Here is a 19014-nt window from a genome sequence, read left to right on the forward strand (position 1 = left end):
TGTTACCCCACTTTACAGACAGGAGCCAGGAGAGGTAAAGTGAAATGGCCAAGGTCAAAGCAAATGGCTCTTGGATGCAAAATCAGGGCTCCTAATACTTATGCTCAGAGTAGTATAGAAATAAGCTATGAGAAGGGTGTGCATTGTGTGGCGCTAGGCCTTTTCTCTATGCCTTGACATCTCCTCTCTAGCCTAGAAGTTTGTCTGTTCTTTCAATAGCAGTTATACCACCCACCTCTCTATAAAACTGGAGATTTTTTTTTTTTGCAACTTTTGCCATTTTGTGTATTGTCCTGCCCTTCAGTTTTTCACACTGATGAAATTCAGTGAAACAGATTCCCCCAATAGAATAATAGAATAGAAAACTGTCAAAAATTCAGATTTTTAGCTTCTAATTTGGAAGCCACCTTTTTCTCGGAATCAGCCCCTTTTTGAGTGAAAAGTTCAGAATTCATTAATCCATATTCATGTTGAAATGTGAAAAAAACCCTCAAATTCTGCTGGAAATGTCTCTATTCAACTCCTTACTGATAGTGATTTGGCATGCATTGATTTCCAGAAATAGAAATAGAGATAGAGGTCTTGTGGTTAAGGCAGTGGGCTGGGACTCAGGAGATCCAGATTTAATTCCCAGCTCTGCCACAGACTTCCTGTGTGACCTTGGCCAAGTCACTCACATTTCTATTGTCAGTGAGTTTTGGCCCTCTGTGCCTTAGCTGGAGATGATACAATGGGGACAATAATACCCCTGCTCTTATCTGTCTTCAAGGCAGGAACTGTCTATTACGGTGTGTTTATATAACACCTAGCACAATGGGTCTCCTGTGGAACCTGTAGGTGATACTGGAATACGAATAATAAGTACAAAATTAAAAAATGGATTCTTACTGTCAGTGAAATAGAACTGTAATACTTTCAGAAAATACAAACTTAACAGACAACTACCTGGATAATTTGTGGTGAATTTTAGGCACTAGCCTCTACATTTTCAATGTGGAAACACTTAGATAAATGGATGATGAGCATGTTATAAATGCCAGGTTGGTTAGATACATACTAGTCACATTAGTCCTATTTTTAACTGGAGCGGCACGTGATGCTTTGGAAACAGGGTTGGAGGTACTAGAGACTCTCATGCAATGAGATATCAAACACTATTTATTTTAGGCAACCAGTGGGGTTTTTTCAGCACTACATCTCTCAGGTGAGAAACTTGTGAGCTTTCCATTGAGCTAACTTCAGTTTCTGTCATTTTGTTGATCTGCAGGGCTTGTTCCTTCATGGAACTGAATCCAGTTAATGAACACTTGTTTCCCACCCTCAGGGAGCACTTTATTTTGTAGGCATTGACAGAGTACTTGCATAACAAAGGAGGGGCAGTTAGCCTTATATAATTTATAAGAGCTCTTCAACTGTACATTAAACTGTACAGGGAGGTTGAGGAATCTCCATCGTAGCAGGTTTTTAAGAGCAGGTTAGACAAACACCTGTCAGGGATGCTCTAGATAATACTTAGTCCTGCCATCAGTGCAGGGGACTAGATGACCTCTCGAGGTCCCTTCCAGTCCTATGATTCTATGATTATGTGCTGACAATGGGAAGAGTGGTTGTAATCAGCAGAAAATGTGCAACAAAGATAATTTTTAAGAGAACAAACTTTCTGACAGGCAGCAGAGCTTCCATTCAGACACCACTGAAGACCTCAACCAACAGTTTCAGACTGGTAACAGCTTAATATGAAGTTTCTGGATATGCAACCAATTACATTTTACAAGAGAGTTTTTGTAAGTTAAATAAATGCACAGGATACCGATGTGTAATTAACACCCCAATGAGGTCCCTGGGAGTACTGTAGTACACCAAGACCTCTTGAATGTTTCAGTAGCATGAACCCAAAAGGAGAGGGCAAGGTTCAACAGTTTGGTGAAAGGTGCTTTGTTTGGATACCTGAGCCCGGGGTTGCACCGAGCACATGAGCCATTTCCAAGAGGAAAGGGTCTGATCAGGGCATTGCTGTGCTCCAGCAATCCCCTGGAAGCATAATTTAAAACATTTGCTTGTATGGTAATGCCATTTGGGGTGTGATTATTTTATGACATTTTATACTGGCAAAAGCCCTAGCATAGACAATGTAAAACAAAGAAAATCTCACTCCCATAAAAGTGTTTTTGCTGGTATAAACTGCGCCTACACCAGGAAGGTTTGCCAGTATAGCTATACTATACTGTACCTGGATACCTTAGAGAACCCCAAAGGTGGCCCTATCTTGTGCTGGGGGGGGTGAACTGGAATTGGCTAGCCCCAGATTCAGAGAAGCCACCTTTGCCCCCACCTGAATCTCACACATCAGGCACCGCTCAGTCGTACCCAAAACCGGGGGACCTAGAATATTAATTCTACACTGTTAAGCTCTTCAGCTATTTAACAACTGCTGTATAAAGGGACAATAGGAATTTTATAACCAACAATCAGTTCCTGAATAGATAAACTATAAAGATAATGCTACATGATAAGTCTGTCCTAGAGAAACCAAAAGGATCTTTGCCTTGCTGGAGGGCAAGAACAATCATTCTATTTTTATGTAGTTTAAACATGAAAAAAACCAAATGACAACAATCTAAACCCCCATTTACATGGCACACTTTGGGATAAATCCAGCTCCCGCTGGACACAATGGCCCTCTTACAATAGAGGCTGGAGGAGGTCTGTTGAGTATCAGAAGCACACCTACACTGCATGCTAATGGAGCCTTGCTTCATGGGGTCTCCCTGTGTGCCGGACAGCAGCCTTTTGGGGCTAGTGGACACACTGCTATGCATATCTATCAGTCATTCCCACCCACATGGCAGGGAAAGTGCAAACTGCATCGAGGATCTTCCAGATCTCAGGTTGGAGTAGGGGCTGTGGTACAATGCTTCTGCCAATCCACAGGCTCGGAGGGAAGTCAAAGCAGATGATTCCTTCCTCTCAAAAACATACCCTGGTTGCTTAGGCTGTGCATTAGGGCCAGAGTTTTAGCTCAATGAGGTTTGTGGTGCAATCTTGAAGAATCCATACAGGAAGTTGCTCTTTTCCCTTTTCTATATATCAATACATCTATTGACAGATCAAAGCAAGATTTTGCTGAATCTTGTACCAGCATTACAACCCTTTAAACTCATCTGGATGCAATAGTAGCTGCTAGATCAGCACAAATAAAATTCCCGACTCCCACACGTCCAAGCTTCCTTTAATTAACACACTGCAGGTGTAAAAGAGTCTTTGATGTCAATGTCCCAGATGAAATGTCACTATTTTAAGAGAGAGTTGTGACAGAAGCTGCTGACGTTCTTCTGACACATACAGTTAGTATATTCATAACCTCTTCCATACTAGAGATAGAAAAATGATAATGACCTAGTTTTTATACTCAGGAAATTCTCTTCTATCAGGGAACCATTATTCCATTCTCTCCTCATTTTCTCTTCCTACCTCTACCAATTTTCAAGTGCAGTTCTACTCTGACAAACATGCACCTTTTTACTCAATAGCTCTACTCCCTCTATGTACTCAGAACATATCTGCTGACTTTTCAGATAAACTCTTAGTACTTTTTAGGCCTGGTCTACATTTGGGGGGCAGGGGGAAGAGGGGAATCTATGTAAGTTACGCAACTTCAGCTGCGTGAATATAATGTAGCTGAAGTGATGTACTTAGATCTCCTTACCGTTGTATCTTCACTGCGGTAAGTTGACGGCTGACTCCCCCATCGACTCTGCCTACACTTCTCGTTCCGGTGGAGTACAGAAGTCGACGGGAGAGTGCTCAGTGGTCGATTTATCACGTCTGGACTAGATGCAATAAATCGACCCCCGCTGGATCGATCGGGTAATATAGACAAGCCCATAGACATGTTACTGCTGCAGAGTCAACACAGCACTGGAGAACGAGCTGGGTTCATCAGCACCCATTGTCACCCTGGAAAAGACTGTGCAACAAATGTAGGACTACCTGGAACATAGCCAGCAGCAAGACAACCCCTGAGTCCCAGCCCGCTGCCTTAACCACAAGACACCTCTCTCTCTCTCTGTGTAGCTACAACCTAGAACTGAGGAATTGTCTATTGGGCCTATAGGAGAAACGTCATGGAGAAGCAGCAAGGAAATCAGGGGAGCAACATGGAATGATGGATTGTGGGTGGTGAGTATAATACACAGAAGAGGGAAACAGGAGGGCACACTTTGGGTGTCTCTTTGAGGAAAGGAGAAGAGAAGGTATGTTACAGGGTTCCAGTATCCTGAGCTCTGCTATGGGAACCCGGCATAAAATTACAGAGTAGCTGTTGCTGACTCATGTCAGCAGGGAGATCTTATTAGCTTCAACCAGGATATGAAAAGGTTTGGAGAATCTCTGTCTGGCATGGATATTTTGTAAGAATATTTTGTTTATTTTCTTTTAAGATGGCCAATGTCTTCAGCGCTGCACCGCCCATCAAAGACTGACCCTAAACTCACTATTTGCCTAGGCAGGTGCTGGGAGGGAGCACAGGGTGGATTATACTGGCTGTACATTTCCCAGGGGCAGAGTTTATGTACTGTTATTTTGGTCTTTTATTATCCTAATCCCCTTTTCCATTGTCCCCTATCCTGAGTTCCTCATGCCTAATAAAGCCCCGGTTACTATTTCATTACCCTAGAAATTGTGACAGATATTTTATTTCTATGTTCTCTGACACGCCGCTGTATGTGATATGTGTTAAATATTTTCCCAAGGGATAAGCCCTTTCTGATCTCTGCACTAGGACAGTTTTCCTTGGGTGGAGGCACCAGGAGCCATGATAGGTGAATGCAGGACTCATAACCCTGAGAAGAAAAGGGAGAAGACTGTAGCCACACCCAGGTCTGGGGTTACAAAACTTGGGGGGGATTTTTAGATAGGCAAACTGTAATTAGCCAGTAGGAATTTAGCAAGGGCACCTGAGCTACTCTTGTAAAGCATTCCATTGGAGTTTCACTGGTTATGGGTTCTCAGCAGTTCTTTTCATCCAAAACCAGAGCATCCCAGGCAATCCTGCAGCATCATGTTGAGACAATGGTTCACTACAAACTCAGAGTTCTGCCCATTGAATCTTACATCGCTTCGTGCAGCACCCTGGTTTTCCTTGAGGTTCTTCCATCCAAATATGCACCAGAATGGCCAAAACGGGAGCTGCTGGCCCATAATGACTACTAGTGTTTAATGTATATTTTGATGTTAACTTTTAAAATGGATAGGATAGTTTTGCCAATGATTTGTTAATCCCTATGTGTTTTCTTGGTTTTTAAAGCTATACAATTAGACATCTGTTTAAGCAGGCTGGCACTGTTTGAAAATCTCGACTGTTCATTTGTGATCTTATACTAAAATTGGTCTCTACTTACAACAGATCAACACCACAATAATCTGACATGCTCAACACCTCGATTCTAAAGATGGCCTCATGTGAAGAGGCTTTTTGCAAAGTAGTTTTATACTGAATGTAGCTGTCTAGTTAATTTTACCAGGTACTTGTGAAACAAAAAATACCATATGCAGTATATTTGTTCCCCATTTTCAATCTATTCATGACTTATCATATATGCTACATATATGCTGCATTACTACATACCTGGCCAATACATATTGTAATATCAGATCTATCGTCTTTTTTAATGTGGCTTAGCACCCAAAAGGAAAGGCACATCATTAGACTTCTAAACAGCTCTGGCTTAGCTCGGTCAAAGAAGCCAGGCTGAGAGAACGTTTTTCACTTCATTGAATGGCATTTCACAATATGCCACCCTCTGTTCATTGTCCCCTAGTTCTCAAACGTCTCCCTTTTTAGTCCCACAATTACCAACATTCCACACACATTTGGTGGCTCTTCGCTTAGGTTGTTGAAAATTATTTACATAAAAAAATAGAATCATGGAACTGAGGCTAAAAAAATTGTCATTTACACTAAAGGATGGAGTCTGCCACAGGGTGAAACTGGCCCTTTAAAAGGCAGGAGCACCTGTGCCTTATCAGTACACTCCCATTTGACCAATTGAGGGCACCTTAAAAGAGGACACTGGGGCCCTAAGGGAAGAGAGAATCAGTGAGCCAGGGTTGCCTGGGAGGAAAAGAGAAGTGGAAGATGAGAGCTGCTGGAGACTGTATGTAGTTCCTAGGAGAGGGCTGAAAGCAGGAGAGCAACTGAGGAACTTACCAGCTGACATCTCCAGGGCCAGAAAGTTGGACCCAGAGGAACCATGAGAGGGCTGGGGGCAGTGAGGGCTGCTCCCCTGGCAAGGATGCTCCCAGCAGAGAAGCTGGGGGTGGGGGGATCTAATGGGGAAGAGCAAGGTTGCACTCCAGCTGGAAGGCCTGGGATAGCTGTCCAGGGCCTGAGGGACAGAAAAGGACTGACAGAGAGTCCAGGCATGGCCGAAGGTGCCAGTGTGGGGTATGTGGGGCATTGAGGGACAAGCTGTCAGGAAATCTTAACGACCATTTGCATTGGGAGTTATAAATGGATTTATATGGGGACTTTTGCTAGGGAGCATTTGGACAAGGGTTTAATAATAAATCAGCCTTAGGAAGGGGTGTTATTGAGAGAGGAGACTTTGCATTAAGTCCTTGGGTTATATCACGGGAAAACTCAGGCAGGGTGCTGCAGGGTGCTGGCCAGCAGGGGAGCCCAGGAGGTGTCAGATCCATAGAAGTGAATAATGTTTAGAATAACCACTATTATTCCACTAAAGGTCAGTGGAAATGCACCCCGTTACCCAAGAGCTGAATTTGGCCCATTGTTTGAGAGCTGCATTTTCTATCTGAACTCCTGTGTATGCAAAATCACTTCCAGCTAGTCACTGAAACATGCTCCAGTTTCAGACAAATATGTGAACAACTGATTAATAAGGGATAAAATCTCCTCTTTTGCGCAAACTATGTCTTATTTTTGTGACCTCAGACCTCAGCCACATATGACCTAAGATATCCTTTCGGAATATTAAAATATCATTATGTTGCAATAGATATGAATGTGTGCAGCTGTTGCCTGCCGAGCAAACATAAATTGTTCCTCTTTTCAACACTCTGTACATGCAGATATAAGATCAGATGAAGTTCTTCATACATATTTTAAATACATGTGAAAATTTAATTTACTCCAAATCTAATTCATGTCTTGAAAATTTCCTTGGCTAAAAAAAATGGAGACATTGTATAAAATACCACTTGGCTTTAAGATCTCACATTAAGAGGATACCTAGATTGACACTATCCTGCTTGTTTGAGAATACTGACTACATCCTTCCTGGAGCAACTTTCCTGTAGAATGGCTGGTAGCCAGGAGATATAGGATATTCCAGTTGATTTACTAGTACCTTGGAAAGACTGGGACTACAATATTACCCTGAAATATATTGTTAAAGTAACTTGAGAACTTTCCATACCTAGATACATTGACTCCAAATCTATGGAGAAAAGTGTCTTTTAAGTAAATAGAATCCTGCAGGAGCGCTCTTGTACAAAGCTAAAAATAGGAGACGTGCAAAGCTTAATGCTGTCAACAACAGAAAGGGAGAGCTTGTGGAGGCCTTCACAAAGCTAATCAACAGAAAGCAGTGTACTTTAGAGAATACAATAGGACTCCATTAATGTAGTAACATTTGTTATTGTAGATTTACAACATACACTCATTAAAATCCCTGTGTGTGTGTGTAAATGAAGGCTTGGTACTTGTAACTAGAGTTCTTTAAGATGGTTCTGCATATTCACACACTTACTGGTATGGTGCTACCTTGTGGTGCTTTACGGTAGGGGTAGAACCTTCTCCCAGCTATGTTCATTGCCCCCGGCCCCTCTTTCGGTGTCTCCAAACGTCCTGACAGCCAGACATCATAAGGGATGGAGCATCGCCTAATACTTCAGTTCCTTCCACCACAATGCCAGAGAACAATAAGCGACTAGGACTCTGACAAAGAGGGAAGATGGGTGAGGAGTGTGAATATGCAGAGCCATCTCGAAGAACCCCAGTTACAACTAAGTAACTTCCATCTCTTCAAGTGGCTCTGCATATTCCCACTTACAAGACAGATTGATAAGCAGTGCTGAAAATAATGTGCAGGTGGGGACAGAATCCTAACTGAAGAGAGACCGCAGCACAGCTCCACCAAATTCAACATCTGTCCTAGAGCCAAATTTAAAGCATAATCGGAACTCCAGGTAGCAGCTCTGCAAGTCTCCACAGGAAGGACATGTTTAAGGCAAGCAAAAGAAGATGACAGAAAAGGGCAGGACAGAGGGTGCACAAGTACTTTGAGGATGGAGAAAAAGGATAAATGAGTGAGAGAGTAAAGATATACTGGTATTATGGAAAAAAGCAACTTTAGTGTTGCTCATCAAATGGCTGGAGTTCTTACTTAAGATCTAGATACTGTAAGATGTCACCTAAATGCCTTCGCAACAATGGGGTTACAAGGGGTAACCTATGGTAGAAGTTATTCTTGCAATCTTGCTTCAATATACCAGATGTCCTGGCAGTATGCTCTGCTTCTTTCCATTGTCCTCTCAGTAGCATGCCAAGCGGCATAGCCAGGCTTCCTGCCTATCAGTGGGAATAAGACGTTAAATGGAAATAAATGCAAAAAGAAAATCTTGTTAGAATAACGCCCAACATATTTCTATTTTTGTCTCATCCAATAAATCCTAGACAATTGTTGTCAAATAAATCTTAATTCAGATTAAGATGGTTTTACTATAATGCAAAATGTCCATTAAAAACGTCCACTCTGCATATTATAGGACTTGGAATAAGGATATGAACGGCCCCTATTGCTTCACGGAGATCAGTGGAGACTCCCAGGCTGTGTGATACAGCTATTCATTAGGATCCAGCTGCTTCTGAATTATTCAGTAATCATTGTCAGATATGCCTCTTTTTTCTGAAAGAAAAGTTATACCTCAGACAGAGGCTAGATTTAGTTTAGTTTGAATGAAGGGAAAGGAAGTACATGGCGGTCTGTGGTTCCATATTCATTGCAAAAACCTAGCTTTTATCTCTGCAAGTAGCCTGGGACTGCACAGCTGGCTTCTGCCACCAAAGGCAGAAAGCTGGACACTGCTGTCCTTGCAAGCAATAGAAGGCAGATTACTCCGGGCTCTGCTGTCACAAATGACAAGAGTATAATTAAGAGAAAGGTAATTCTTGGCAACATTCTCTAGCCATTTGAGCACTATTTAATGACATTAAAAATACTTTCCCCAGAAGCTGATGTTAATTATTCCGCATCATAAAAGCTTCCCTCCTTCTCCGATGCTCACATCACAAAAATGTGAACCAGGTACAGACTGAGCAGATTTCTGAGACACAACGGGAAAGCTGCAGATACGATGCGTGCGTGTGTGCGTCTGTCGAGATGACATCATGGATTGCACTCTCACTGAGAATGAATTGCATTTGCAAGTTAATAGTTCTATGCCTTCTGTCTTCAATAATCTCTCTCTTTAATATGTCTAATCGTTTAAATACAGGCTAATTTGCAGATTCACTGATGGGTTGCTGATGAAATGGTCCCTGAAAATCTAACCACCCAACATACCAGTCCCTGCTTTGACAAATATATAAACCAGGAGTATGGGGGAGAGACACACAAATTAATATTTGGAAACCTGAATAGGACAGCATAATCTTTTGGCAGCAGCAGTAACATATTAAGGCGGGTGGCAGCATGAGTCTATGAAAATTGAAAACAGTTTAGTGCACAGCTTGGTTTAAAATAATTTGGTTTTTCTTCTGGATAAAAAAACATAAATGCCACTCTCTTCATATTCAGAATGTTTCATTTACAAAATAAGTCAGTATTTGGATATACAAAAAACTTGGCTATTTAATCATCAATAAGCAGGCAAGTATTTGACATTGCTGTTAATAGGCTTCAAATGACATTCATCAGCAGAGGAACAGATACCCTAATAAAGTACGATAGTAGAGGGAGACAAATATATCCCAGGTATAATTGTTAACTTCAACAGAGTTACACTAGAAATTCATTTGGACCAGGACAAACAACTTCAAGCTTTGCTTGGATGAATTAACAATCCCTGTGAATAGCGGGCATGATCCTGCAGCTCTTACCTGGGTAAAAATCTCATTAAAATCTGTGCTATTTTTGTCTGAGTAAGGAGTACAGGGCCACAGTTTGTGGTGTTTTCTGTAGAGCAGGCTGTATCAGAAAAGTAATCAAACTTTGTCTAGAACACACACTACAGCCCTTATTTTTTAAACCAGTCTCAAAATTCAAAGGTGTGACAACTCGACTATTAATTCTGAGATTCACCCAATCAATGTCACTGAAGCACCCACAGCATCCACTGGAGAGCTACTGGGGCAGTACATCAGAGGATGCAGTGGGAGCAAAAGGAGAGGGGGCTACTTCAAAGTGAAAAAGAGGCCCCTGGAGAGACAGCAACCGTATGAAGGGAAGAGGAAGCAGTAAAAAGGAGACAGACCAACTGGTGCGAACCAGACTGAAGGAGCAGAGGGAGCAAAGGAGCCTGGGAAGGGAAGAAGTGTGCAATGGCTGGGTGGGACAATCAGAGGGGGGAATTTCTAGCACTGTGGGAGAACTGCAGCAGCAATGGAGGAAGTCTGAGAAGAAAGAGAGAAGCATCAGCACTTTGGGGAAGGCAGCACAAAGCCATATGAAAATCTCCATTCAGAGAACATTAGGGGTGGACATTAGAGAAGGGCTCGAACATCAAAAAATACCGAAGAAAAGTTATGAGCGCCTGAAGAAAGGGGGTTAGAATGGAAACTAAGGTACCTTAACTAAAGTGGTGGCGCCACTTCCGCTATGATAAAATTAACAATTCCACCAAGCGGGTCTTGTGAGTGTGGTTTAATCTGTGTAGCCATTGGAACGCTCAATGAAATTCTGATCACAGAATTCACTGTTACCTGTTTATTTTGTTGGAATTCAAATAAGTACAGAAAGGGAAATATAGGCACAGAGAAGCTAAGTGCTTTGCCCCAAGTCACACAGGAAGTATAGTGAGAGAGTTGGGATTAGAAACCAGAAAACCTGACAACCATTCCTGTGTTTCAGCTGCAAGAACATCTGTCGCTTATTTATTTTATGTACATTCACCATCTAAATATTTCTGACATAATGTGTCTGACATTATTTTGCATGACATGAAACCAGATAAGATGCAGCCTCTGTGGGAATGTCAACACAAGCTGCAAATAAGGCTGTCTCTCTACTTATTAGGCTGCCACTGAGTTGTATAACCTATTTCTACACACACTTTTATGTTATGGCAAATAGTTTGTCCTCCTACAGGGTATTATTAATATGTAATTAAATTTATATAAAATAAGAAAGAAAATGTTGGATTATTTTGGTCTTTCTTATTAAATACCTCCTAGAAGTACCCCTGGCATTGTTAAACAAGAAGAATGCCCACACTGGTAATTTTTATAAAAATACACATTAATCTTAAACTCTAACTATTTCATGATTTTGCTAAAGGTGCTTTTCTTAATGCATCCCCTCTTGCCTCTTTGCATTCAAAACTTACCTATTTCAATAAGTGTTTATGAATAAATACATTCATTCAATATGCCTTTACCTCACTAGTCAAACTCACTAGGGAAAGGCTATTAATCGTCTGACACACACAAGAATACAACAGTACCAGCTACTGCCCATGGGGAATCCATGAAAACCTCCAGACAGAGCGGACTATTGCCGAGTATATCATTGCTCCTAACAACAGATAGATCCTAAGAAATATCCTTACACTGATGTTTTAACGTACATTCTCTAGATCAGCTCATCCAGTTTAAACAAACTCTGATTTTTTGTTAGCTACTGTACAGTATTTTTTAGTTCTTAAATTATTATATTCAAATCTAATCAAACATCTTTTTATGGAACACCATTAAGAACAGACAGATGGATGAGGCTGCTGATTTGGGCGGGGGAGGGTTTCTGGTCTCTTTCTAAATAGACCCTTAAATGATGCTTGCATGGAGGCATGAAGAAATGAGTCAGTACTGAACAAAAGACACAAGCCGTAACGAATGAATAGGTTTGTTATTTGCAGGGTCACTGATTTCCAGTGCTCAGCAGAAAAAAAATCAAAATGACAATTGACTGCCTGAAATTTGACATCTGGTGCAGAGCAGAAAATAGCCAAGTCTTCCAGGACATGACTTCATTGCTGAACCTGTCCTACCTCAGAATGAAAAAGGTGTCTCCCACTCACTGGATACTAAGCTACAGATCAATTTACGCTGTTCATCTTTTAAGCACATTACCAAATGGTTTGCACTTTCGGAAATGAAAAAGCAGCTTTGACATTAAAAAAAAAAATGAAACATGGCAATTAGTCCCTAACCTGAGTTAAATGATTTTGGTACCTTTTAAAATATACCACATGCCCCAGCTAGCTTACTTTGAAAAACAGCTTCTGCATATGCAAAGCAATTACATTTTGTAGGGAATTTCTCTCTCATACTCTAAATCTGTCTTTATTAATCCTGTCTGATCCTCAAAAGTTTGAAGGTTCAGTTTTGATAAGCATCTAAACGTTCAAATGTGTATAGGAACACAGGAACTGCTGTCCTGGATCAGAACAGCCGTCTATCTAGTCCCATAATCTCTCCATCAGTGGCCTGTGCCAACTGCTTCAGAGGATGGAGTAAAACCCACATAATGGATACACAAACAATAATATGCACACCAAGGCTGTTCCTTTCTTAAATCCAAGCAGTCTGTGCTGGGCTCACACCCTGAAGCATGAGTTTATATCCCTGCTAGATTTTTTCTATCTAATGCAACTGAAGATATTCTTATTATTCATATAAATGTCTGTTCCTTCTTTTCAGTCCCTTTGATGCCTTTTAGTTTCATAGCGGGTCCTCTTAACTGTGCCTATAATGCTCCCATTACCCACTTTGCCTCTTTTTTATGGCTGGCCAAAATGCATAATGAACCTCGCCCATCATCCAGCCCCACCCTAACCCTTCCATTCCCATCAGAAGTGACCCTTCCCCCCTTTCTAATTCCCCAAACTCTCCTTTCCCACCACTACTTTCTGCTCTGTTTCTCTTAAGAACATGTGTATCCTCTCTCCACTGGGTCGAAGTGTATCACTTACTGCAGTTTTGGCTAGCACTCTCAAGCTAGCCACTCACTCGCATCTGTAACAAGAAACTCTGCAGAAAATGACATTTACTGCTTTCAGCTCGTCCACTTTGGAATGAAAGTAGTAGGGTGTGACAGGCCAGGTTCTCAGAGTCCATTACCTCTGATATCCCATTTAAACAGAAATAGAGGGAGGGAGCATCTCTTAAGGCATGAGGGGACAGAGTTTAGTTTGTGCAGAACAGGCTAGGGAATGGTAGTTGTGGAGTGGCAATTTATCTGAACATCAACAAGTGTTTGCTTAAGGGGATGAACAAATGAGAGTCCTCCTCCTCCACTCTCCCAATGTCTGTTGTGATTCCACAGGATTCCATCTTTGGCCAACTCCTCTTATTGTCTCATAATCATCTCTGGATCATCTCATCCACTCTCAAGAGCTCAGCTACCATCTCTACTTGACCATTTGTGACTTGTCAACATAGAAATGGTAACTGAAGTCTTATGAGTGGATGAAATCATAGAGAGATTGGGCTTTTGCCACAGAGGGGGAACGACTCACTTTCACCAATCTCCTGACCCAAACACTCATTTCAGATAGCTATCTTTGGTACTTATATGGCCCCCAGTTACTGTAATGTCTCACAATATTTTAATGTATTTATCCTCACAAGACCCCATGAGGTAGAGGGAAGTGCTATTATCCCCACTTTACAGATGCAGCACAGAGACACAGAAAGACTAAGAGCTTGTCTACACTGCCCCGCATTTCAAACTATGTGAGTGTGAATAGCAGTGTCTGATAAGGAATCCATTAATGCGAACTTGAAACTTTTTAGTTCACACCTGCAGTGTCCACATGGGGAAGTCACAGTGCAGAACTGTGGTACACACTGCGGTACACATGCTATTCACACCCCCACAGTCTGAATTGCAGGTCAGCGTAGACATGCTTTACTTGTTTTCTCCAAGGCCTCACCTGGAGACTGTGGCAGAGCAGGGAATTGAACCCAACTCTCAAGGTAGTGCTGTAAGCACTGGACCACGCCTCCTCTCACTCAGGTTCAGATAAATCCCTGCTTCCCAGTTTGAGGTGCAATTGGAAATGATTTATAAATCCCATTAAAACAAAACATTGTCGTAACATAACTTTATATTACCAAAATATAGTCAATCCATGACTTTGACCATCCAATTTACACAGTGTAATTCACGGTTTCCTGCTTGTCTATCCTTGCCTGAGGTGTGCACAATTTAATGAACTGTGCTTTTTTCTCTGCTTGGGAAGTGCTGAGTACGCTATGTGCGCTACCAGAAATAAATAATAATGTCTTACCGGACATAGTTTGCTGGTAAGTGTGTTTGATTAGGATTTCTTCTTTTCAAAAGACAGGGGGCTTTTATAGTTCTAGGAAACATGGGCAGGCCCATCAATTTATCATGCTGATTTCACTCTCCTCTATACTCTTTTTGTTTCTTCATTCAGAGGTATACAAGCCTCCTGTAGTTCTAGTCCTTCAATGGTCTCCAGGCTGATTTTATAGATTCATATAGATACAAGCCCCAAACTAAACCTTGGATCCAAACACCCTCAAGCTTTGGGCAAGTCCATCATTAGATGGAAATTTTGTGTCTTGGATTCATCTCTATATTTTACATTTGTTTATTTATTTTGCCATTCAGCCTGGTCAAATCCATTTTCCTTGTTGCTTTATCCACTCCTTTATTCCTATATTGTGATATTCAATCCTACCACGTAGTAGTCATTACTAGAGCTCTGTGAAATTTTTCTAACAAATAGTTTATTCGATGAAAATGTAGTTTTGGTTGACTCAAAACTATTTGCAAACTGGATACAAATAGTTTCAGCCATTCACAGTATGGCCAGAGGAGGGGGAAGTGGTAGTACTATTGCTACCCTCTTATAACCTTTAGCCAAATAGCTAGGTCATTCACATGACATATGGGAGACGCAGGTTCAATTCCCTGCTCTGAAACACACCCAAAGTAGACTTGATTCTACTTGAATCACCTTTTTTTCCATTTTTTGGAACTGCAAACAAACTGGAAAAATCAGTTATTTGCCCAGGTCTCAATGTTAGGCATTTAGTTCCTAAACTCACTTCCTGGATTTAACTTCTGCATTATGCTAAAGAGACCGTCTCACCTGTGGGCTCTAAAAACCGAAAATGTTTCTTCCAAACATGTTCCCAACATTCCTTTTAACCAGTTAATATGGGGATAGCAGAAAAAAAGAACCCATTGTTACTACTGTATCCACAGATTTTAACCAATCCTGCACATCTCTCATGTAAGAGTTCTGCTGACATTAGAAAAAGTATTGTCTGAGCAAGGAATTTGCCCTTAACACACAGTTAAGGATTGGGCCTTTAATCGCTTAATATAATTAATTCCTTATTCTCAGTCTGATTTAGCATTCTTTAGCATGCTCCTACCATTACAATGGTAGCCCTTTCCAGCTAATAGAAGGTACAAGTCAATAACGCCCCTTTCGATCCAATCTTTACTTCTTACCTTCAGCACAGTGATATTCCATGCAAAACTTTCAATGGCTTTGCTTAGTTTTCTTCCTTTCAAACCTTCCTTTGCCCCAAGGTTATGAAGTTCTTCATGGAATTCCATGCCTAAAACATGGATTGGTACATGATTTAGTACATGATTCAGTTATACTGCAATTTAATTTTTACTCAAACCATTCACTGACGATCCCCAGACCTCCCCACACCTGTTACTTCCTGAATTTTCATTTTATTTCCTCCCATCCCTGCCTCTCAAGAACCCGATGCTCATCTTTCAACTGCAGGGGACTGGGTGCAAAAAAATTTTTTTTAAAGCCCAGTTGACAAAAGAAGTTTTACCACCTATCTAAAACAATATAGTGCTGTTGATTGTTTAATCCTCTACTTCTAATACTCATCTTCCACCTTTAGGGCTCCATATTTGTTCCTTTATTTTGCTGTGTGCTGTCACAATCATTGGTAGACAGTGTGAAGCAAGGTTATGAACCCACATTTCTCCAGTGAATCTGCCTTTATTCTACATTGCTGGCAATATCACTGCAGAACTTAATCACTGGTCTCTGTGTCTCCCTTCTCCATTGTCTGTGTCTTCAACAGACAGGTTCATGGCTCGGAAGGAAACTCAACAGACATGAAAGATATCTGTTTAGCACAGTGCACCAGGATTTAGATTCACAGCTTCTCATTAATCTTAATAGGAGTCATAGAGAAACAACATAGCACTTCATACTGATAAATTATTTCATAAACTCTACACTGCCTATCACGGGATACGATTCTTGCAGCCTGTGGAACAGAAACTTTGAACCACAGCCTTTGGAATCCTGTTACATTTCACTGCCAGTTTCTGTGGTAGATATTTGTCTGATCCATTGCTGTCCATAAAAGTTCAGAAAGTCTAAGCACACACTTAGTCATGGAAGTTAGAGACGGAAAACCTCTTAACGGGGCCATGTAGGCCAGTGGCTCTCAAGCATTTTCATTCTGTGTGACATTTGCAGAGTGTAAGCAAGGGTTAAGGGACAAAATGGAAACAAACCCACCTTCATACAGCGAGTCTGGCTGCTTGGTTACAGCCCTTCAATTTGTACCTGTGTTGTTAATTTCCTCTCCTAGGAAATTTTACTTTCATTAATACCAAATCCCCCATAATGCCTGCAGCCCCCACTACTCTAATAAATCAAGCTCAGTTTGCAGTTGTTTGGTTAGTCTTCCTGTGTGTTTCCTACATCTCCAATTTTGGTGTCATTCCCTAACTTGAGCTCTTCTGAATTGACAACAAAGAAGCATCCAACAAGGAATGACACAAAACTTTGCAGAGTGTGCAAAGAGGGGCTAATTAATTAATTATTTCTGCAGATTAAAAAAGTCTTTCGAAAGCCCGAGAAAGTCCTGGAATGGACTTGAGCTACAGGAAGCATCATTGCTAAAAGACTGATAATTGCTTCCCCCATGACTGAAGAGGCCTTGCAGAGCACCAAGAAGGATTATAGATGACACTATGGGAGACTGGTCGTGGCTGGGCAAGGAGACTGGGAGCCAGGGGCACACACTGGGAAAAGGAGGGGGTACAAGTTGGAGAGGAGAGGACAGAAAGGGTCACATTTGGGCAGAATGGGCAGAAAAGTCTGTATCCACTAGAGAATATTCCCATCCAGAGCCTGGAGTGGAAACCATGATTTCTGAGACTCACCATTCCTCTGCTGTCAGCACATATCTGTGAAACCCACTGGCAATGTGTCTCATCCCTTGCTAGGGATGGTCCACATAGAGCACTACAACCTATTACTGCTATCAGTTACTCTGTTAGCTAGCTGAGGTCTGGGCACTGGATCTAAAAGTCCCATTTGATGACCAATGTAGGTGCTAACATGGTGCCAAATGATACAATTTTTTTATTTAGTTTGCTCTTCAGGAAATTAAACATACAAAACAAAACCCCCTCTATTAAAAGATCATCATTACGGTTGCAAAGTCAAGCATGCAGAAGTTAGGAAGTGTCTATGCAACCTTACTTTGGCCCTCTTGTATGCATTATGATAGTCTTTATATCATTATATGACCATACACTATTTTTCCACAGGACCCTGCCTCATTCAGGGCATAGGATGGACCTGCTCTGGGGGTGTATTTGGGATTTTGTAGGAGGAGATTTGCCTGTAGCACTTATGTTTCATTTCTTACAGACGTTGGGAAGTGTGTAGGAAAGAAGCAGGCAATTGCAGGAAGACAAAGGATGGTCTTATGGTGAAGGCAGTTGAATGATGCCCTGAGAATTGGATTCTATCCCTACCTGTGCCACAGAGTTCCTGTGTGATGCTGGACAAGTCACTGAAACCAAACTTTCCACAGGTGCCCACTAACTGTATTTCTCATTTTACTGGGTGTCTCACTTGAGACCCTGGAGTCTGACTTGCAGAAATGCTGAGCACTCATAGCTATTACTGAAGTCAATGGGAGCTGTGCCCTGAAAATAAATAAATATATATATATATATATATATATATATATATATATAGTTAGTGCTAAGGACTCTGAAAAATCAGGTGCCAGGTCTCTAACATTGGACACCAAATGAGTGGATACTTTTGGCCTTAAACTGCCTATGCCTCAGTTCCCCAGCTGTAAAACAGACATAAGATCCCCTCACCTCACAAGGATGTTTAGAAAATTAATTCAGATGCTATAGTCATGAGCGCCACAGAAACGCCCATAAGAAAATGAATAATTCTGTCTTCAGAGCAGGGTTTGAACAGTGTGCAGTAAATAACGCCTGGGGCCACACACTGAATGAGGAGAAAACAAAATACTGGACAGCTGCTTATTCAGTAAGCACCACCCAGTCTGTGTACTGAATGAGGCAGGGGGTCCTGTGGAAAAAATGGTATTGCTCATGTAATTAAAGACTGTATCGTAATGCATACATGAGGGGGGTAGAAGAGGAATTAGAATTGCACAGGCTGCCCTGGAGCGGTGAAAAGGGAACTTGGGCAGAGTGGACTGTCAGATCCGTGAAATGCAGTAAGAAATAAGGGTCTGACTAAATTGCAGTTAGACTCACATGGCTGGCCTATGTCAGCTGATTCGGGCTCCTGGGGCTCAGGCTAAGGGGCTATTGAATTGCAGTGTATATGTTTTGGCTTGGTCTGGAGCCCAAGCTCTGGGACCCAAGTCCAAATATATACACTGTAATTAAACATCCCCTGAGCCCAATTCGGAATCGGCAGACATGGGCCAGCCGTGGATTTTTAATTGCCGTGTGGACATACCCTAAGGGATTGACCCCTCCTGTTTTACACACAGAGTTCACAATTATAAATTCATCACTAACTTCCACACTC

General features: G+C 41.6%; 1 protein-coding gene across 1 annotated transcript in view; it reads right to left on the bottom strand.

The window, feature by feature from the left end:
• Window positions 1-19014, bottom strand: part of PLCL1 (phospholipase C like 1 (inactive)) — a 304999-nt gene that overhangs the window by 15180 nt on the left and 270805 nt on the right. The window contains exon 5 of the mRNA XM_054044587.1: window positions 15669-15778. Coding sequence (XP_053900562.1) covers window positions 15669-15778 — 110 coding nt within the window. The remainder of the gene's footprint in view (window positions 1-15668; window positions 15779-19014) is intronic.

This window comes from Malaclemys terrapin, chromosome 11 (genome assembly GCF_027887155.1).
Source record: "Malaclemys terrapin pileata isolate rMalTer1 chromosome 11, rMalTer1.hap1, whole genome shotgun sequence".
Classification (NCBI taxonomy): domain Eukaryota; kingdom Metazoa; phylum Chordata; order Testudines; family Emydidae; genus Malaclemys; species Malaclemys terrapin.